At 52.2% G+C, this 22,172-nt stretch overlaps 1 protein-coding gene across 8 annotated transcripts in view; it reads right to left on the bottom strand.

The window, feature by feature from the left end:
- The window catches only part of TBC1D22A (TBC1 domain family member 22A), a 400,381-nt gene that overhangs the window by 290,725 nt on the left and 87,484 nt on the right, over positions 1 to 22,172 (bottom strand). For 7 of the 8 annotated variants that reach the window (XM_073214060.1, XM_073214061.1, XM_073214056.1 and 4 more), the window contains exons 6-7: positions 14,225 to 14,353; positions 11,546 to 11,608 (exon numbers count right to left, since the gene is read on the bottom strand). The exons of the other annotated variant lie outside the window; for it this stretch is intronic. In XM_073214060.1, the coding sequence (XP_073070161.1) occupies positions 11,546 to 11,608; positions 14,225 to 14,353 (192 nt within the window). The remainder of the gene's footprint in view (positions 1 to 11,545; positions 11,609 to 14,224; positions 14,354 to 22,172) is intronic. 8 annotated transcript variants of the gene reach the window in all.

Genomic DNA, 22,172 nt, shown 5'->3' with positions numbered 1-22,172 from the left:
ATTTAGATTTAACTCTACTTGATCCCTTTGATTACCTAGAAATTATACTTTTAAGACTTTAATCCCAGTAACATGTAAATAAAGGGACAGGTACTCAAGCGTAAAACAAATACAGCTTTCAGTGAAACAGGCAGGACGGAACAGCGAGAAGAGCCTGCCCCATGGAGGTGCGTGACACCGGATGCGAACCTCAGCTCGGCCTCTGAGGAGACCCTGGCTCCCCGACGCCAGCCCCGGAGGGCCTTGCGGAGAGCTGTGCCTCCCCCGCGCGCCTCCACACTGAGGCAGCCTCAGGCCAGCTCCACGCCCCGCCGCCGCCCCACGGCCTAAGAGCGACAATCATCCCGTGTCCGCCCACCGTGGCAGCCTCCTAGCTGCTCTCCCTACAGCTCGGCAACCTACACGCCGCATCCCACAGGCAGCAGGCGCTGCCGAAACAGACGACACCTGAGGTCACAAGGTGTCGGCCACGACTCCTGACTCCACAGAGCCTCACCTGCCACTGCCCTCCTCACACCCATGGCCCTGGGTCCTCCCAGTAAACCTGCAGCCTCTCCTGCTGCCCAGGGCCTGGGCACTTGTTCTTTCTGCCTGAAGTGATCTTCTCCTAAACCTGCCACAACTCCCATGTCTTCAGCGTGCAGTCCCAGCTCCAATGCCATCCACTGAGGGACAGCTTCCCTCGCTGCCCCGCCCAGAGCAGCGGCACCTCCTCCAAGCCTGCGGCTCTGAGCCCTGTTCACTAGACCCAGGGCGGGGTCTCCCTCCATCTCATTCGCTCTGTGCCCTCTGTCCTGGCACGGAACAGGCACAGAGGAAAACCTGGATGGAGGCATAAAAAATGCAGGCGCTGTCGCTGTGAGCCATCACTCTCTGCTCCCCCGGGTCGGGGCCTCCCGGTTCCGGCATCTCTGGACAGGCACACTGGGCTGTCCTGGCTCTGAGCGGCTTCCCCAACCTGCTTCTCCGTCAAGTGGTGCTCCAGACCCAGGCTCCTCCGAGGCCAGCAGGTCGGGCCTCGGGCAGCCCCCTTGCTGGGGCAGGTGGAGCACAGCACGGTGTCCGGGAGTCCGTGGGCACCCGCCTTCCCGGCTCCCGCCACCCCGGCCCCACCCACACAGCCAGTGTGGCTGCCACTCCCTGAGACAGTCTCGCTACAAAGAACTCGGAGAGGAATCTAAGGACGGACTCCAGTGTCCTCATGCCCCCAACGAGGACCCGCACAGGACCCAGGAGAGGCGGTCCTGCACATCCTCTCACGCCCTGAGGCCGGTGCCAGGAGAACAGGGAGTTCCGGGCCACTGCCAACCCTTGGTGTCCCGGCCCCAGGATGGAGCCATATTCCCCAGAGACCCAGGCCCAGAGGAGCGACCAGAGGCCTGCCAGAAAGAAAGACCAGGCCCGACATGGGGTCCCTCCTGCGGGGCCAAGTCATCGAACTGGGGCTTAATGTCCAATCTAACTGGACGTCCCACCTACCCAGAAATGTAGTCAGTCAGGAAGGTTTAGGTCAGCATTTATCAAATAATCTGTCACACGTGCCCTCTGCACCCCAAAGGAAGATGAGGTGATCCACCTAATGAGACCCTTTGGTCCCCAAATGAAGGTGACCTCACTCAACATAACCGTCTTCTGTTCATGGCAGTCCTGAGTCTTGCCTCCCCTCTCCCGCATGGACAGCATCGGGATGTGCACAGATGACCCTTTAGGACACCACCTAGGTGTGTCCTCGCCACACAGCTTGATGTCCTGGTGAATGTGACCCTGCACTTACCCCTTCACAGCAGACACTCCTGATGAAGGAAGGGGCCTTGGGGCAGCAGGCCCGAAACTCCTGGGTCACAAGCCTCAGTGAGGCCATGAATATGCTCTGCCTTCCTTAAACAAAACAGCACGTTGATTTTAGTTGCCAGGCCAGAGCCAGCCGGAGTCCCGGAAGCAGAGCAGGAAGAACCAAAGAGTCCCCAGAGTCAAAGAACCCAAAGGGGCCCAGCCAGGAATCAGGCAAAGAGGCTGGCCAAGGCCGGCAGCCTGCACGGGAGCAGGGCTCTGACACCAGCACCCAGCACAGGACCTGCTCCCCGCGGCCAGCACAGGGAAGGCACGGTGGCTGGAGGGCATGACAGCGGGGCGTCCCACTACCTACCGGGTACATCAGCACATCAGAGCCTGCAAAGCTTTCTGCAGAACCCCCCGCAGGACCAACCACCCCGCCAGAGCTGCCTGCACTCAGCCCAGGTCTGTGCTGCCTGCCCACGGGTGTGGGGGCGGGCTGCCAACCGAGGACCCCTGCCCTGACCTGGACCACCAAGTGCGGGAACCTGAAATGGCTCCAGCAATGACTGCTCACTGGATGTGATTAGCCATTAAAGTTCCGCTGACATTCCTGACACATTCCCTAGGCTGCCGTGAGACAGTAATTCATTATAAGTAGCTCAGACTTTAAACTCTTCCCAAAGTATCTTTTCTGCAGATCAATTCACACTCAGCAACAATAAAAACAGTTGGTACTATTTGCTACCACCAGGGGTGGAAAAAACGAAGAAGTGACAGGCATTCCCAGCTCGCCAAACTTCAGAAACCTGAGCACCAGGAAAGATTTTTCCAGAAAAATTGAAAGGCTTCCCCCACGGAGGCCCCACTGGGGGCTCTCCGTCTTCCCTTTGTGAACCTACGTCGTGCTCTCCCTGTGCCTCCCGGGCAGGGCCAGGGCCCCACAGGCCAGGCTGTGCAGGGAGCTAAGAGGATTTGCATTCTGAAACAGCAAACATACTGAAATTGAAAGTGTCACTGGGTTCATGATTTCTTACAGAAAACCTGATTTCTGAGCTTTGAAAACATTCCACCATATGCATCAGCAACATGTCAGCACGTGAAGCACCCTGGAGAGAATTTCTACAAGAGGAACAATCACAGGTACAGTTCTGGGAGAACACTTGTGGGGTTTGTATCCCTGGGAATCCCAGAGCAAAGCAGCCTGGAAAGAAGTTACTTACAATGCAAGTGCCTGTAACAGCAGAGAACCTGCCCCATGCAAATCATAACACCTGATGAATCCGCCAAAATAAAAGCACAACTCATCTAGAAGGGGATCCACAGCAAAACAAACAGTGAGTGTGCTGAGATGGCTGGGGGCTACCACCCACCTCAGAACTAGCACGTGGCGCTCTCAGAGTGAGCAAGGACACCAGGCGTGGGGTATGAACCATCAGGTCCACTCCACCCCAACATGCTGTCCCAGACCCACACCATGTGTTCGCCAGGTGTCCTGACAGGTCAGCAAAGCACAGGTGTCTCAGCACACTCCCAAGGGAAGTACAGAGAGGAAGCAAAGCTCCAACAAACACTCACCACAGCCGGCAGGGCCACCCGTCAAAGCACAGCGGGACAGGCAGTGACTAGGTAGAGACTCCCATTTCTGGACTATAGCACATACATGCTCACAAACCTAGTCCCACGAGGTATTGGAAAAATTCACTGTGACCCCCCTGGATTTACTTCAGGATGTACAGTCTTCTCGACGCCAGGAAGCCTACTAATAAAATCCATCACATTAAAAGAATAAAATATCAAGATGTAGTCTCATCGCAGATGACAGGAAGGCAAGCATTTGATGAACCTCAACAACCATCTATGATTTTAAAACCACAAGAAGGCACTGTCCTTCACATGATAAAGAGCATCTATAATCTATAAAACTAGAGTAAATATCATGAGTCACCGGGGCAGTGTTAACAGACTTCCCTTTAAAATCAACAATGACAGCAGGACACCTGCTTTCACTGCCCACGCTCGACAGGACGATGCAAGTCTGAGCCAGAAGAACCAAACAGACAGAAAGGAGAAAACGTATATACAGAATAGAAAGAAAAAACGACACTGTCATTATTCACTAATGATAATGATTAACGTCTTTAAAAACTCAACTGCATCTACACACAAAATGTTAGAATTGTTGAAAGAGGTTAGTAAGTTTGCCAAACACAAAATTCAACTGCATTTCTATATAGTCTCAATAAAAAATTAGACAATGCAATTAAAAGTTAAGGAATACCATTTATAAAAAATGTATCCATGAATAAATTTAAGATGTTGTGAAATACATTCAAGGAGAAAACAACGTTTAAAAATAAAAGATCAGAAAAGGTAAACAAACGTAAAAAGAAAATGGTAATTTTCTCCAACTAATCAACAGAATCAATGTGATTTCTCAGATTTTCAAAAACCGTTGAACAAGCTGATCTTAAATTTATGTACAAAAGCAAATGGTCAAAAACAGCCCAGAAGTAAGAACCAGCATGGGTAGCGTGTCCTACCAGATACCAAGACCTTGAAACTAGGACAAGAGGAAGCTGGCTCAGGGACAGACAGACAGACAGCGGAACAGTGAGAGCCCAGAAGAAGCCCAGGACGTGAAGTCCTGACACGTGACAGAGCGGGTTTGTGGGCAACGGCGAACGGCCACCACCCAGGCGAGGGCTTCCAGAGAAACTGGAGCACTACATCAAACCCCACAGAAAGTCAGTTCCAAATGGGTTACAGTCCTAAATGTAAAAAGCAAGACTTTTAAACTCTTAAGAGAAACAAGACTTCTCATGAGGTTGGGAAGGAAGTCTTGGGACACAAAGGCCTGGAGTGATGGAAAGGACTGGCGCACCAGCCGTGCTCAGCGGAGCCTCCCTGCACCGACAGAGGAAACCGGCCTGCTGACACGACACATATATCGTGTACACCCAGAAGGGCCCTGAGTACATTAAGAACTCCCACAAATCGGTGGAACAAACTAAAAACAAACAAACAACACAAGAGAAATATGGGACAAAGGCATTTCACAAGAAAAACAAATGGCCGTGACACCTATGAAAATACTAACATCATCAACAATAAAGGGAGGAAAATAAGAGCACAGAGACACCAGCCATGCAGGGAAACTCCCCGTCTACTGATTCTGAGTGGGGGAGGGCAGCATGGGGCACCACCCCCGACCTCACCCAGTGCACGTGCCCCACACTACCCCCCAGCACCAGGCCTCGTTACACACCCTAGAGAAGTCCCACACATGTACACTGGGACTCACACAAGAAGGTTCACAGCGACATTCTGAGAAGAAACACAAAAACAAAAATAGCCAAAATGCTTACGGAATCACAGAGCAAACGCTGGACTGCCACACAGCAGGGGTGAACCAACCAGGGCCGCGTGCGTTGTGGGGGAGCCTGAAGCCTCACACTGCAGCCCAAGGAGGTCACACCACACACGGTCAGCATGATCCCATGACACACACACACACACACACAAACACACATTGTCAAACTGTGGAGAAAAGCAAGAGAATAACTGATCAAAATGGAAGAGAAGGGCTACTTGTTGAGGGACACAGGAAGTATCTGGGGAGGGACGCATAAGGGACCTCAGAGATGCCGGTTCTTGCTCTGTTTCTTCAGCCAGACAATGATTGTCTAGAAATCAATCTTTAATTTTTTTAATTTTAATTGGACATACAATGTTATAGAAACCTTCTGCTCTGATATATTTCACCATAAAAACAGAGAGAAGAAAAGCTGTGGAATAGATCCCCAAAATACATACCAGAAGAGTCTAAGGAATCAATTATACAGCAAAGATATATTTCTTGGGCTCTCACAAATGCACCCCGCCTCTGCAAACAGAAGCACTCCACGTGAGCCCCAGTGAAGAGACGCGGCACGACTGTGCAGGCACTCAGAATGCAGCGCCACCCCTCGGGCCGAGGGCCTGCCGGCAGCTCTCCCCAACCCCCAAGGAGGGCCTGGAGAAAGCCACAAGGCCAGGGGCACATGTCTTACCGTATGGCTCATTCACCTCACCAGCACTCGCCACAGCTCACCACGCTATGCATCAGGCACCACTGCGGGCACCAGGGGACCCTGGGATGGAAGTGGACCCACTGCCCCCTCAGAGCTTGCCGTCTGAGGAGAGCTAGGGCCCTGGGCCAAGACCAGAATCCCAACAGGACAGCTCACAGAGACAGAAAACATCCCCTAGGCACCAGGGATATAAACAACAGAGTGAGGGCTGCCGCCCACGGAGTTTAGACCCGTCCCAGAGCAAGTCTGACCACCCAGCAAAGGCGCAGGCGCAGGAAACACATGGGTGCTGTCGGGGCCCGCGTGGAAGGAATAGGTGGTACTGGCTAGGTCAGAGGAGCAGGCCAGCGAGGAGACCCCCAGGCAGGAGGAACCCACAGTCAAAGGCCAGAAACCCACTTTCATTTGGCCGCAGATCTTTGGTGGCCAGAGCCAAGCCCACAGTCACAAGTGGTCTCTTTCCCGCCACCACGGGGCCCTGTCGTGAGCCGAGCCCACGCTTCTCCAAACAGCCTCTGGTCAGGAAACGGGTCTATGAACACTTCACATTCCCGGGAAGCAGTCCTGTACCCCTGCTCCCTGACGGGCCTCCTGGAAACGTCCATCCCGTAGGGCCACAGAAGGCACATCACATGCATTCTAAAACTCGCACACATACTGTGATTTGAAAAGCTTCACATTTCACTGTCTGCCATGTCTGTTTGAATATAATGAGATAGCACTTCTCCGTGGCTAATTGGAAAAAGCATGTTATTTCCCTAATTTGTGAAACTGCTCTAAGAAGCAGATAACCAGAGGGCAGTAACATAACTACAGAGGAAAAGTCACTCAGTAGACAATGAAGTTAATGACAGACAAGGCCCAGCTGTGCTGCGTGAACGTGGTTTTTCAATAAACTCACAGAACCACCCACAGCTGCCAGAGGCCCACAGGGCAGGATGCGCACATCTTAATGTAGTCAGTCAGGTTTGCTCCGTACAGGACAAGAAAAGAAAGAGCAAATGGCCAGCAATCTATGAATTTTACTTCCCAATAAGAATGTTGGATAAAAAGATGGATTACTAATTTCAACAAACTCTCCTAAGTCCTGTAAGGTTCCACCAGGTGACGCTCAGGCACCAGGAACAGCGAGGGGCACACGCCTGCTCTCCCAGGGCAGTGGAGCTAGTCACGTCATAAACAGGTCAGACACAACCTGGCAGTAAGTGGCTCAAAGCATACAAAGTGCGGGGGGGGGCGGGGGGCTGCATGCTGCTGGCATTAGGGGTCGTCAGGGGTGGCAGTGTGACAAGGCAACCTCCAGGGAGAGGCCCAGAAGGACCCAGATATTCCAAGGTCATGGGTAAGAGAAAGGGGAGTCCAGTCATTCATTCAACCAGCACCTGTGAGCAGCTGCTCTGGGCCACAGCCTGCGTGAGGCCCTGGAGTCAGAGCCAGACTCAGACATTCAGACAGTGTGCTCAGGCAGAGCAGAGTGGGGGAAGAGGGGAGAATGGCAGGGACGCAGGGCTGGGGGCCCCTGGGGGGTCAGGTAGGAGCAGCTGCAGCGGGGTCACCCGATGGCCCTACCTGCACAGCACAGCCCCCACCAACGGGGGCAGAGAAGCCCAGATGGCACCCGCCCTCCCCAGGACTTGGACCACTGCCTGGGAGGAGGGCAGTGACCTCCTGGCAGAGGCCACTGGCTCTGGCCAATCTGCTGCTTTCCAGGTGCAGATCACGGGGCAATGACCACCCACCCTCCACAGTCCTCAATGCCAACTCACTGCAAGCCCCTCCTGACAGCAGTTAAACAAGCCCTGTGGCCTCTAAGTCTGGCTGAGCTTCCATAAAACAGGGACTTCCAGGCTCTACCCCAGAGTCTGACTCAGAAGGTCTGGAATCAGGAAGGCTAAAGGTTTTAAAAGCAATTAAACAGTGAGCAAAAAAATGGAACAGACACTTCACCAAAGAAGATGTATGTACGGCAATCAGCGTACAAAAAGATGTTCGGCATCACGAGTCAAAGGAGAAGCACAGGGCACAGCTCCGTGAGACACCACCACACACCTGCTGAAGGACAGGCACAACACGGGCTGCAACAGCACGCGGGGCGACCAGAACACACCTCGGCGCAGGGGCAGCAGGCTGGCACGGCCACTGCGGAAACAGTCTGGCAGCCTCTTACAGTCTCTAAACTTCCATTTACCGTAACAGCCGCTCCATTCCCCGGTACCTACCAGACGGGGCGCACAGATGCCTTCACTAGGTTTATGCATGAAGGTCTAGAACAAATCTATTTTGTAATGGCCCAAAACTGGCAAGAAGCCAAGGGCCCGTCAACTAGTGAGTGAGACCCAGAAACTAAGTGGGGTCCCACTTAGCAGTGACATTTGACAATGTGGATCAATGTGCAAGCAAGAGCTAAGAGAAGCCACTCACAAAAGTCTGCAATTTGTGTGACTCTTTTGCAATGTGATTCTTAAAAAGCACACCTCTGGAGATTAGCAGCTGCCAGAGGCAGCAGGTGGGGACAGAAGACTGACAGCAGACGGACAAGAGGGAACTTTCCACGGTGATGGGAGTGTTCTAGAGGGTGATTCTAGAGCCCGTTCCTATAGACAGGCACCAAAACTCTGCTCTGCATTTAAAGCAGGTGATGATGCCATGACATGAATAAGAGGCCAAGAAACCTGACAGGTGGTCAGGGTAGAGGCCTACACAGCAGGACTTGGTGTCACCTGCTGAAAGAACACAAAGGTGAGACAGACCGGGGGAAACACCTGGGCAGAAACCCTTCCACCTGAGCAGTCAGATGCCCCAACCTTCAGTGGGGCACGTGACCAGCTAAAAATCAGTTACACTTTCCGACTTCCCTACAGCCCAGCACAACCACGTGACTAAGTCTAGCCAACAGGTACAAGCAGAAGTCCTACAGCAACCTCTCCAAAACAGCTTTAAACGGAGAGGAGGGGGTGTGCCCTTCCCTTCTGCGTCCTAGTATTCTTGCTGGTGGACTCTGAAGTGATGCAAAGAGCCGAGGCAGCCCACCTGGACCACGAGGTGGAAGCAAGCACAGAGGAGGGGCCAATTCACTGCCGATGGGCTCACACGTGAGACGGCCCTGAACTGCCTCCAGGGTTGCAGAGGGGCTGAGAGCCTCGCCTCTGAAATGCCAGAAACTAACATGATTTTGCCTCCTGGTTAGCACAAAACCAACATTTCTCTCCTTTTCCTAAAGCCCCTTGCTTACCACTTTATTCCCCCGACACACAGTCACCCACTCTCCCGCTTGGCCTCCAGAAGCCCTGCCATGCTGGGCTGGCACCAGGAAGACGGCACAGAGCTGAGTGAGGAGGTTCAGCAGAGAGCCTGCTGCCAGGGCAGAGGTGCCTCAACAACAGGGTCGAGGTGCCAGGGCCTCGCACAAGCAGATCACCCAACACCAACAGGCAGGCAGAGACTGGACCCCTCTCTGAACCAAGGGCCTGCAAGCGCAGCTGTACACAAAAATGGGTCACATGGCGGGGAAAAACACAAACAAGGAAAAATGAAGCATAGGTCCCATGGCAAACTCTATTTTCCATTAAAAAAAATAAGTGAAAAAAGAGCTTATATGTTATCTCTTATTTTCCAGACACGATACACATGCATAACTATTGAAAAGGACAAAGAGAAGTGTCTCAAAATGACTCAAAATGACTACTTCTGTGGAAAACTAATTTCCCCCTTTCTGTTCTGTAATCTAGGTATACTTTTTTTGCTTTAGTAATCCTGGATTTTTTTTTTCAAGAAACTTAATGCACAGACAAGAGCTATCAAAAAAATTTTAAGTGTATCTTCTGGAGCAATCAAAATGCAACACAAATATTTCAAACAATAAAAAATTATCTTTTAAAGAGGTATCATTTACAATAGCAACAAAAAAAATACGATAACTGAAAATAAACCTAATAAAACATGCACAGGGCCTTTAATGGGGCAAATTTTCAAACTTCATTGAAAGGCATTAAAAATGTCCTTAAAAATGGGGAATTAGCATGTTCATGAAAATAAAGACTAAATTTCATAAAGATGTCAATGTTCCCAAACTGACCTACTGATCCAGTGCAATTACAATCATAAAGAGAACAGACTTTAAAAACAAAAACCAAACAAGAAAACCATGGCCCTCGGATTCTGAAGCTTATGTGGAAGAGCAGAGGCCTGCGACCAGCCAATCAATTATACGGAGGAAGGAGGGTGGACTGTGGGCTCCCCGGCCCCCTTATTAAGACATACAAGCCACATGAATGAGCAGGGTGTGCTATTAGGGAAGACAGCCTGACTACTGGGACAACTGGAAACACAAAATACATCGGTGCAAACGTGAAAGGACATGAACACAATGGGACCTGCTCACACAGCCATCAGCAAGGCGGGGACAGGCCGGTACAGGAGAGAGCCACCCAGATCCCTGCCTCACATCACACACAGCTGCCAATTATACATGAATCAAACACGTAGATACTAAAGGAAAAATGTGAAACCCTCAGATGAGAATGTGGGAGAAGAGCTCGTGATGCACGTGTAGGACGGGACTTACACAGCAGCACCCTGTGCAGGAATGGGGTGACAGGTCCACAACACCAGCAGCTTCTGATCATTAACAGCCACCAAGACAGCAACAACAAGCCAGAGTGGGAGAAGGAGTTCACAGCACACAAGTGGACAAATGAGAATCCCTAAAAAAGATCGATTACCACTAAAACTAGATCAACAAACCGGAAGAAAACCAAGCAGAAGACAGGAACCAGCCTTTTCTGGAAGGGGAGCGCCGAAGTCCATAACATGAGGACATGCCGACCCCAGCGCACTCGGAGACAGGAAAGTGAGGAACACAGTCAGGACGCCCACCAGAGAGACAGAAACCGTGCAGCAGGCTTACCAATGGCTGGCAGGCAGGGGCACCCGGCCTCTAACACTCTGCAGGGGGGACGTGAGGAGCCTATCCATCTGAAAAGCAGGCTGGCGCTGTCTTGAGCCTAAGTTTACCAGGCTCACGGGCAATAGTGCAAACGCAACAGTCTGACTCCCTCCCAAATGCCACAGGGAAATGCTTGCCTGCGGGCACCTGCATAAACGCACCTGAAGGGCCAGGCCACACAGTTTCTAACAGTAAAATGCCAGAAACGAACCCCAAGTCCACCAACAGGAAGAAGCCGGGTGTGGATATTTAAATAATGGGCTATTACACAACTAGACACACAGACTAGCTGCACCTTAGAAAGTAGTGTAGAGAAAAGAAAGGAACAAGCCGCAGAGACTCAGGTGCACAGGAATGACACAGCTCCAGGGCAGCATCTTCAAGGGGTGGCGCGGCAGGCACTGAGGTCTCAAAGCATTGTGGATATAACGGGGTGAAGGGGCAGGGCTTGGAGAGCTAGTGAGGACCGGGAGAGCTTCCACACCAGGGTCTCTGTCGTGTGGTGGGCAGAACATTCCGGTGTGTGTACACACACACACACGCACACATGCACGCTACCTATATTCTTTTGTATCATCAATATCACACAATGAAAATATTTTAAGAACAATTAGCAATTCCTCCTGGGGATTATGCCCTCAAGGGCAACCCCAAACCTGCTGTGGGTGAAGATTGTCAACTGCACCAACAGTTTAGGCACCGCCCCCAACAAGGAAAATGCCCTCTGCAAGGATTCCCGGACCCCAGTTCTTACCTCTGTCACCTTGGGCTGAAGTATTAATGCTTCTGGACTCATTCGAGGGATGTCTATGTGGATCTGGAGATAAAGGAGAAAGATGAGGGTTATTTTAAAAGATAGCAATCTTACAAGCATTGCAATCAAAAACCGATACTTAATAATGGCAAGGGGGAGACCCTGGGCCTTGATCTGCCCTCTCAAGGTTCCAGCTCTCTCTGCTACTGTGTTCTCCTCCCAGGGAGGTGCCAGGTTCTGTCTGAATGGGCTGTCCCCATCCTGGCATGCCGGGCTTGCCTGACATTTCCCAATCACACACTGGCTGCTGCATGATCAGGAACAAAGCAGGCCCTCAGCTATTTAGTAACATAATCCATAGCAATTAGTAAACATCGATTTCCAGCCTCTGACATGGGGAGCAATTCAAGTACATCAATAGTGTACAAGGTTTTAGCTGTGACAGCTTCTTTCTTGGAACCCAGACCACATTTTTCTCCACTTCACAAAGTCCACAGGGAATCCAGGGCACTTTCAAAGGAAGCATTTAAAAATCTCTGTTAATACGGGCTGATCTCTGCTTGAGTGCCACCTGACACGAGAATCCTCACAAAGTCCCCACCCCAACAGAGAGATGCACCTGCAGGCTCAGGAGGCAGCCAAACTAAGAGCTGACATCACGGCAAGCTCCCAACATGCCACGTCTGTCCACCTCACTGAGGAGCCACCTCACTGAGGAGCTCACGCCCTGGTGTCATCTGCGCCATCAGGAGGAGGAGGTCCGACGTAGAGGGGGCACCATGCAAGGTCAGACGTGCGGGCTCCAAGTGCCCCCACGTACGGGACTGGGTGAGCAGGGGAGACCATGATGGCCTGCCGAGCTCCGGAGGGGCGAGGACCCGCCCGACAGATCTTTAACTCCCACCAACTCCGCATGCGTTGGACACAACCCTTCAGCTAAGAGTAAGCGCTGGACCCATGAGCCGAGGGCACCGGCGGCAGGGGCCACAGACGCTGGCCTGGCTCCTGCCACACCCGCAGGTGGGAGGCAGGCCGCACACCCCATGCAGAGCAGCGGGCGCTGGAGGTCTGCATGGGGCCAAATGCCGTGACTGGCGGCAGGGAGAGACCAGGGCACCCAAGCCTCAGCCCCAGCCGAGCTCTCCTGACTGAAGGACCGGCCTGAGACGGGCGCGGCCATACAGCACGGCGGCTGCTCCCGAGGGGCAGGCTCACTCGGCAGCAGCGCAGGGGCCACTGGCATACTTCCGCGGGTTACATTCTCCCCAGTTACATTAATGGAGAAATACTGTGGGAATCTGCAGTAATATGGAAGCTTTTCATTATCTATCATAGTAACCAAATAAAGATGTATGCAACCCGTATTTAATTAACTTTCCCTTAAGAAATTCATAATGGAACACAGCTTGGTAAATTCGCAGATAAATGCTAGTGTCATCCTTTGGAAATCTTGTCCTTGAATGCATACATCAAAAACATGTTCAAAAGAGCACCAAATTTACCCATTACCCAGAACCAGTGGAATGGAACAGTAAACCAGGTAACATGTCTCTGACCAAACACAGAGGCAACGGTGTCAGATCTGCTCCCGGAGTGACTGGGTGGCCGGGTCCTGTGGCCTGGGGGCCGCCCAGGCAGGAGACACGGGACAGGTTCCAGCACAGGCACACCGGCCGGAGGCGGAGAGGCCCCTGGGGGGAGGGACACGGTTCCCAGGCACGGCGGCCTTCCTTCTGGGCCTCCACTGTGCCCGTCTACAAGGAGGCGCTCTCCGAGAATCCTTAACTTAAAGGACCTCTGATCGCCACCCAGAGGAACAGAGCCTGTCTCTGGAATCTACACCAAATGGCACAGAGATGTGGACAGACTGTATCCGAGGTAGAAAAATTCGGGAATGCTGCCTCACCTAGAGGACAGCCCTTCCCCAGAGGGGAACAGCAATACCTGCGTCTCTGGACGGTCAGAGCTGGTTTCAGAAATGGGAGGAGGTGCTACCAACAGAAAACTGCCTTTCAGTTTAACCATAGCACAAACCATTTTGAATTTCACATGATACAAAGAGTGAGCATTATAAAGGCCTCGAAGAATATTCCAGCAGTGAATTCTGAAGGCTCTGTGAACTGTAAATTAATTTCAAGTATTTCTCCACTATGCACACCACCTGTCAACTGTTCAAGAAGCCATAATTTTACCCATTTTGTATGAAACTAAATAATGCAAACAATAAACTGGCTACACCTTTTGCTTCAGACTGACCTGTGTCCCCGGCACTGAGCTGATCCTTCCGTCTAAATCACGTCCCTAACAGCACTCACAGCACAATGTCCCGGGAGCCCAGTGGAGTCTCTCCCCTGACCCGACCCAGTAAAACGCCTGCCCCTGGACTTTCAGGTCACACAGCGCCTCCCTGAGACACAAAACCCCCCACCACCCAAGGCAGGTCTCAGGCATCAGTTTCACTACTGCAATTTAAAACACCCCGTTCACTTTGTAGAAGGAACTAGAAGCAAAACCCTGCTATTACAAGTATGCCATTAACTGTTTTCAAATTTACTCATTCATTAGAAAATAAGTATGTGTGACCCAATCAGGGGCATGCTAGGTAAGACATTTCCTCCTACGAGGAGTCACCAAGTCACAGGGCTTCATATAACACAAAAAAAGAAAAAGGTTCCCTACCTGTCTGTATGTGTCCCGGTGGACATCATCATTCCTGGAATCGTAGTAATGCTCGATAAAAGCAAAATATTCTTTTTGTTTTCTTTGGAGAGTGGATGGTCTTCGGTCTGCATTGGCAGGAAGGTAACCCTGGGGAAAAAAACACAAGAACCAGAAGTATGTTTGGTTAACGCTAATTCATGGAATCTCTACTAAAAGCTTGAAATAAAAGGGCTCACGTCTTAAATGAGCTGGTGTCTTAAAATCTGGCATAGACAAGAGCACCAGTGAGTTGTGAGAAAGGAGACAGACAGGAATAAAATCAGCACCACTCAGAGGGCACTACACAGGGGCTGTGGGCCAGGTACCTGCAGCCCTGCTGAGTGGCCCCCTTTATCTGCAGCCACGAAAGAGGCAGCCCAACCTCCCCAGCAGGCCCGCATGCATGCTTCTCCTACAGCAGGATAGAGAGGAGAAGCCACCCCTCTCCTGATGCCTCATGTACCTACCAGGAAGAATTCAGGCATCTGTGTGGTCTCATGATAGCTGTAGCTACATGTGCATGCATGTTCATACACGTACACACAACGATACATACGTGTGTTCATTTGCACACCTTGAGGTGTCACCTATGCAAACCTTCTCTCTCTCCAAAGATTCATGGGCTTTGGCGGCTGCAGGCCTGATACAGAAAGTGGACTTGAAACCAGAAAAGGCCAAGTGGCAGGAGGCAGCAGGGAAGAGCCCAGACTCCAGGGCCAGACAGCCCCAGGTTTTATATGGTTTCTGCTTCTTTTTTCCACTCCTTAAATCAGCATTATTGACATTACATATTAAATATAAGGTGCCTCTTTTAAGTAGAATTCCAAGACATTTGACAAGAGGGTATAGCTGTGCAAGCACCACCCCAGCCCTTCCCCATGCCCTCGGAGTCCACCCCACCCTCTCAACCAGCGGTCCCAGGCAGCCGCTCATCCCCCCCACCATGCATTCTGCCACCTGCCCCAGAGATTCACGTAAACGGAATCATAAAGACCCACGCTTTTGTGTAAGGCTTCCCCCTCTCCGCCTGTTGTCTTCTGAGATTCACCCAAACTGGTGCACAAAGCAGCAGTCCCTTCCTTTTCCTACTGAGCAGCCCTCCACCGCCTGGGTACACCATGGTTTGTGAAGCCACTTGCTGCACACCTGGGTTGTTTCTAGCCTGGGGCTGCACTGAAGAAAGCTTATTATAAATATCCTTGCACAGATTTTTACGGATATACGTTTATTTTCTCCTGATTAAACACCTAGGAGTAAAGTCGCCAGGTCATAATGTACATGTATGTTTAGTTTTCCAAGAAACCGCCAGATCTTTTTCCAAAGATTTACATTCCACCTTCCAAAGATTTACATTTCCACCACTTTACATTCGACCTAACAAAGTATGGGACTTTCAGATGTTCCCACCCTCCCTGACACTTAGTGCTGTCAATCATCAAACATCAGCCATTCAACCGAGTGGTGGTGGTCTCACCTCCTAATGAGCAAGGACCTGGAGGTCTCCGCATGGCCCCTCACCCCCTGCTGCTCCCCTTCGGTGAAGTGTCTGTTCAAACCTTTCACCCAATTTTTTCACGAGACTGTCATCTCAGTGAGTTTTGTGAGTTCTGCATCCATTCTAAATACAAATCTTTTTGTTAAATACATGCCTTGTGATTATAGTCTCCTACTCTGTGGCTTGACTATTCATAAAAGTCTCAAACAGCAGACGTTTAATTCTCAAGAAGTTCAACTTACAAAGTTTTCCTTTTGTACTCAGCACTTCTGTCCTGTATAAGGAAGGTCCGTCCTAATCTTCCCTGGACATTCTAAAGCTGTACCTGGCCACACCTGCCCATCCCGCCAGCATCCTTTCAAAGGCAACTTCTCCAGGAAGCTTGACCCAACCCCAGAGGTGGGGCCCGTCCCTCGGAGCCCCAGCTGCACTGGGCACGAGGCCCCCTCAGAGCGGCCCCTCAACGTGCCAGCCAAGCCCTCACCAAGTGAATCCATGCACGGGCGAGTGCGAGGAGGGACAAACTGACATACCCGATACATGCTTTCTGCCTTTCAAAGCGCTCCCACACCTGCTGTAGACGTCACTGTGTCTGCTGCTAAACTGCCAAACATTTATGTATCCTTGGTTCAAACAGAGCCCTAAAGGCCCTCTGGGAACCACGTCTCCCTATTCTCAACCCATGTATCACCTGAGACAGGTAATCCCCTTCCTTCAGGACAGATCTTGACTGGCCCTCCCTGGTCACAGTGACTGACAGGCCCAGGGGCAGAGAGGGGACCCAAAGCAGGCACAAGAGCCAGACCCAAGCCTTTCCTTTGCTGCTGCTTGTGAATCAATGAGAACGTGTACAGTGTGGAGCTCTGGCAGCCACCCTGTGATCACAAGGGAGAACCACGACCCGCAGGTCCACCATGAAGAGTGGACTTAAAGGAGACCTGACCTCATCAAGGTCGGGCCCCGAAGACCAAGTCAGCCTGGATCCAGACACGTCTTTTCAGCTGTGTGAGCATACACGCTCCCCTTTTTTTCCTTAAGGCATTTCCCCTTGCATCTATTCTGTGTTACAAAATATACTCTCCCCACCTCTGTTTCAGCACATTTGGGCCACACCTTCAAACTTCTTCTGAGTGGACATACTGAAATATAACCTACATGTGAATGCACGTGCATATGTGCACGTCTGTGTGGGAATAGCATGTGAGAATTATCACAATCTGAACACATCCCAGGGACCCTTGGGGGCCTCCCAGTTACTGTCCCTTACCTCCTCCTCAGAGGTAACTCCCTGATTTCTGGCACTGGGATAAATTTTGCCTATTTCTGAACTTTGTATAAATGGAATCAGATTATCTTTTTGGCTGTTGAAACTCAACATTATGTTTGAAAAGCTCATTCATCTTGTAACACATAAAGTGCATACAAACCCCACGCTACTGCTGACAGAGACACCTGGCTTGTTCCCAGTGGGGCTATGAACACTTTCGTCCTTTTAGGGCACAGGATATATGTTCTGTTAAGTACACACCCAGGGGTGGAACTACGGGCGTGCATTATCTTTGAAAGATTTCTGAAGTTAAGAATTTTCCGAAGCAATTACACTCCCACTGCGAGTACGTGAACGCGCTCACTGTTCCAGGGGCTTGTCAACACTAGGTGTTGTCAGACTGCTCCATTTTAGCCATTCTGACGGGCTTGCAGTGGTAGCTGCTAGAAGGGAGCTGTACCCTGCGTCTCCCAGACCAGCAGATGTGGCCTGTGGAGCACACGCACAACAGCAGTCCGAGCAGTCGGTCCCCTTTCCCTACCGACTCACGGGCATCTACTGCAGCCCGCTTCTGAGTCCTGTTGTGAATGCCTCCTCCTCCTCCTCGTCTCCCATTAATGACTGATGTCTTCTGATGAAGAGAAGTCCCTCATGTTAATGCAGTCCAATATAGTAACCTTTTATGCTTAGTCCTCTTCATATAATTTTTAAGAAATTTCCCTTATCCAACATTCTGTGCTGACATATTCCACTTTAAAATCATGACTATATTCCCACTGTCATTAAGAATTGTCCTACTACAGAGGTCGAGAAATTATAGCCCATCACCCACTTTTTTAAATGCAATTCTGTTGAAACGAAGCCATGCCTGTTTGTAGATTTGCATATGGCTGCCTTTACACTACAGCAGCCACGGTGAGTAGCTGTGGAACAGACCCTATGACCCACTGAGAATGTGCTAAAATATTTGCTATCAACGCCTTAAAGAAGTTCACCAACCCTACTCCAAAAACACAGATCCCAACGGCTCCACAGCCTTCCAGCACATGTATTTATATTTACATGCATTCACATTTAACCTTTCCCCTTTTACTGAACATTCTATTTCCAACTGTCCAGTATTCTAAAATATGGGGCAGAATGTCTGATTTTTCCTCCAACAGGACTGTTGGCTCCAGGACACTAAATACAGTCCACGTTCTTGATGCCTCATTTGCAAGCCACCTGCAAGGAGGTGTAGCGACTTCCATCCCCGCTGCCATGTCACAGGTGCCACCTGTCCTCCATCTTCACCAACACCAAGGAGGGTCCCTCAGAGCAACATCTGCTAATTAATTACCATAGGCTGGAAAGGGGCACAGTCACCAGCACGGTCCAGCTGACAAAATACACGCACGAGCCAGACAGCGAGTCCCTGTTCCTGAGGAAACGTGTGGCTATCACTCCCACCGGCCTGCACTTCCTGGAAAAATGAGAGAATGCTAATATTCCAGAAAGCAAACCACTTCACATAATTACAACAGCGACAAAAACAACCGCCAGTCCCCACGTGTGTACTGAAATGCCAGGCATGCCCAAAGTGCCTTCCGTGAGCCGTCAATAAACCACCCAGCTGAGCCTCCCCTAATTAGGCCTCCTTAGCCAGCACCACCAGGCATATGCCAGGGCAGCACCCTCTTCTTACGGCGCCCCATTCCTCCGCAGCATTAGGGCCTCAGAATGCTACTTCCCCTTGCCACGGCCCCCACTTCATCTCAGGCTCAGCTCCACCCAACAGGGGCTCTGGTCTGTCTGCAACCCCACGGCACACATGGCGTTAGATCACCAACTTCCTCTCAAGAATGACCCAGAGCACATGGCCCCGATTCCTGCAGGGCCCCCTCCACACCCTTCCTCCGAGTCCTGGCTCGGAGTCACCAAGCTAACCACTGTCCTGAGACAGCAAGCTTGCCCCCTGGCCCTCAGCCCACCCTACCTTGCTCCAGCTGTTTCCTGCATATTTTCCACTTTCTAAGATGCCACAAAGTGTGCTTGTTCCTCTCTGTCTCCTCCCACGGGACTGCAAGCCCCATCAGGGCAGGAATTCTGCCCCCTCCTCCACAGACACCCCCCAGCCAAGGACTCAGAACACTGCTTGGCACACCACAGGTACTCGATAGACTTGCTGAATGAAGGAACGATCTCCCCGCGCTGTGCAGTGGTGCCTCCAACCCTGGCGGCAGTGAGGCAGCCCCAGGTCCAGGCAGCAAGGGCCTGAGCGAAGTTGGGAGGGGCGCCTACTGTTAGCTGGCAAGGCGTTCTGGGTTTGGTTGGGTGGGCAGGTGGGGAGCGGTGCAAAGGGCAGGAGACAGCGAGCGCGCAGGGAGCCGGGCCCCAGACAGCCCGGCGGGGCAGGAGCGTGCAGAGGTGTGCGGCGGCCGGGCAGCAGGCCCTGTGCGCCAGGCCGGAGCCTTCTTCAGGCGAGGCATGGGCCGGGTGAGGGTGTGAACGGCCTTACACGGCTGCACGCAGCGCCGCGGGGTCCTTAGGGACCGTGAATGTGCACTCAGAAATTCTCCCTGTTCCCAAATCGTGACAGGACTTACTGAAACAGATTTTAAAAGGCAAGTATGTCATAATGGAAATACAGGCAATAAAAAGCCCCACACACTCCTGATGCCCCGTCCCTAAAGGAAAACACACACATGCGAGTTGAGGCCTTCAGATAATTAAGCAAGACTAGAAATTATGCAAATGAAAATATATTCAAGTATGTTACGAATTTTAAATGACAGAACTACAGAAAACTTCATTGCTGTATTAGCATGCTATAAAAACACTAATCATAAACGTAAAACAATGCATGCATACACTTACATGGAAACTCTCCCTGTGACACACACATCGAATCCCTCCCTCCCACTGGCTTCATGTGCAGACCTACCTCAGTACACTGAAAGAAGAGATACCAGAGTTTTATTATCATTCTTAGCTATTCTACCCACTAGCATAAACGTTAAATGTTTAATCAGTTATTGTCTGATGTTTCTGAAATAGTTAATGAAAAAAGAACCAGAAATATGGGTTTTCCACAGTGCTAATTTTTACAAAGTTACCGCCATGCTTGCATGGAATCTAAATGTTAAATAGCATTAGTGGTGATTTAATGATATGTTCTAGACTAGAGTATATGTTAGTCCTCCGCAAATGGCAAGCGCTGAGTTCCTCACCCCTCTGCACTGGAGGGGCGTTTCCTGCTCACCAGTTAAGGACAGTGCCCTTCAACAAACCACCAGGACCGTGTCAACAACACACCATGAACGTATGGGAGAGAAAATGTCACTGGTTCGCCAGGTCAGGAAAAAGATTCCAAGTGCAGCTTTGGTTATTTGTCTTTTTCAACTGGACAAATGCTAAATTCTTCTCCATGCTGGGTTCAGCTTGGCAGCTCTCGATCGGAAGCAGCCACCCACTCCACCAACAGCTGCGCCCCTGGCGCGGCAAGTCCAGCGGCGCCTGCCCGGGCCCCGCAGCTGGATACACGGCCTCCGGCGGACCCTGTCTCCCAGCTGGCTCATGGGTGCCCTGCTCCGTCCCCCATGGAGCCTGAGGGCCCTAGAGCAGTGGTCCCCACCCCTGGGTGCATGTGACAACCCCGCAGGAACCCAGGTACCGGCATTTCCCCAGCTCCCTGGTGACACTAATGTGCAGCAGGAATGGAAAACCACAGCCCAGCGGGCAGCCCAAGCGGCGTGCAGCAGAGCTCGTAATGGAGAGCCGGAGACCGTACAAACCCTGGTGCCTGGTCCACCCCAAGACTCCACCTGCTCCCTGGGCCCAGACGTCAGGATCTGCGAAAGCTCCCCAGAACAGAAGCTGGGCCCAAACCAGCCTCGACAGGAGAGACCCCTTCTCTGTACCCCCAGCCCCAGGTGCCAGCAGGGCCCCTCCCCCGATTCTTCACTCAGCACTTGCAAAGCAACACTGGCTGATCACGGATGAGTGATGAGCAGCCTTCACTGAACCCCCAAAACAGAAAGAGACATGGGCTTCCCGGCCCGGGAGTAACAGAGGGCAGAGGGAGGCTCACGGGGAGCTCCTCGTCAGCACGGGGGTGGGGGAAGAGACGGCCTCACTGCCCCACATTCTGACTTCCTTCCCGGCCAAGCCCATGTCTGAACAGCACCCCTCAACCTGGTGGGCTCCCTTCCCCCGGTGCCCAGAGCCCACCCTCACCTGCGTGGCCTACAGCACCATGTATAGAGACCGTGCCCAGGTCTGTCTCCTGGGCCGACTGGGAGCCCCTGCAGGCTGGGATACCATCACTGCTCGGGATCGGAGGCGCCCAGGGGCACAAATTCCCTGGATAAGACAGTGCGGCTCCAAAGAAGGAACGCTGGCTGCAGTGGCCCCCATCCCACCCAGACCCCCAGTCCTGGCCACCGCCTCCCCTTGCCAGCATCCTGTCCCAGCTCTGTCCTCCCCACAGGCACTGCGAGCAGCCTCTTCCCACTCCTGGTACCGCTCTTTCCTCCTCCCCACGCCCCCCATGCCAGGCCCTGGTCAGGGACGCCTCTGTGGCCACCTGACCTGCTCAGGCCCTCTGCACTCAGAGGCCACTACTCCATGGTAATCGCTCGCATGCGCGCAGTCAGGCACACAGCAAGCGCTCAGTAAATGCTTAGGAAACAAGCAAAACAGCAAAGAGGCATGGGGCAGGCCCTGCCCTGGGCACTCAGGACCCCGAGTGAAGGGCTCCTCCTGTGCAGGGGGCCCCAGGTCATCCTGGGGGGACAGGAGGAGGGCAGGCCCCGTGAGGACAGGGTCCTGGGCCTTTGCCTCCCCAGCTGTGTCCCAGCACCAAGCAGGGCCTGAGCCGCAGTAAGCGCCCAGTAAACACTGGTCAGACGAGCAGATGGCACGACCAGGGGCCCTCTCAGGAGGCTCCTCCTGGCTTTGCTCTTCCAGCGACTCAGCCCCCCTGCCCCTCACTTCAGCCCCGCAGGATGCAGCCTCCGCAGTGCAGCCCTGGCCCCTGAGCGCCTGGCCTCCTCCTGTCCGCGCCTTCCCAGTTCCCCACCCCGCCCTCACCCCAGAGACCTACCTGCTGGTACCTGGGCAGCCAGCTCCCTCAGCCACGGCTCCTGGCTGCCTACACCACTGCGCCCAGGGCCCGTGACCTCCCA

This window comes from Manis javanica, chromosome 10 (assembly GCF_040802235.1).
Source record: "Manis javanica isolate MJ-LG chromosome 10, MJ_LKY, whole genome shotgun sequence".
In the NCBI taxonomy this organism is placed as follows: Eukaryota; Metazoa; Chordata; class Mammalia; order Pholidota; family Manidae; genus Manis; species Manis javanica.
This window is presented reverse-complemented; position numbering and strand designations above follow the sequence as displayed.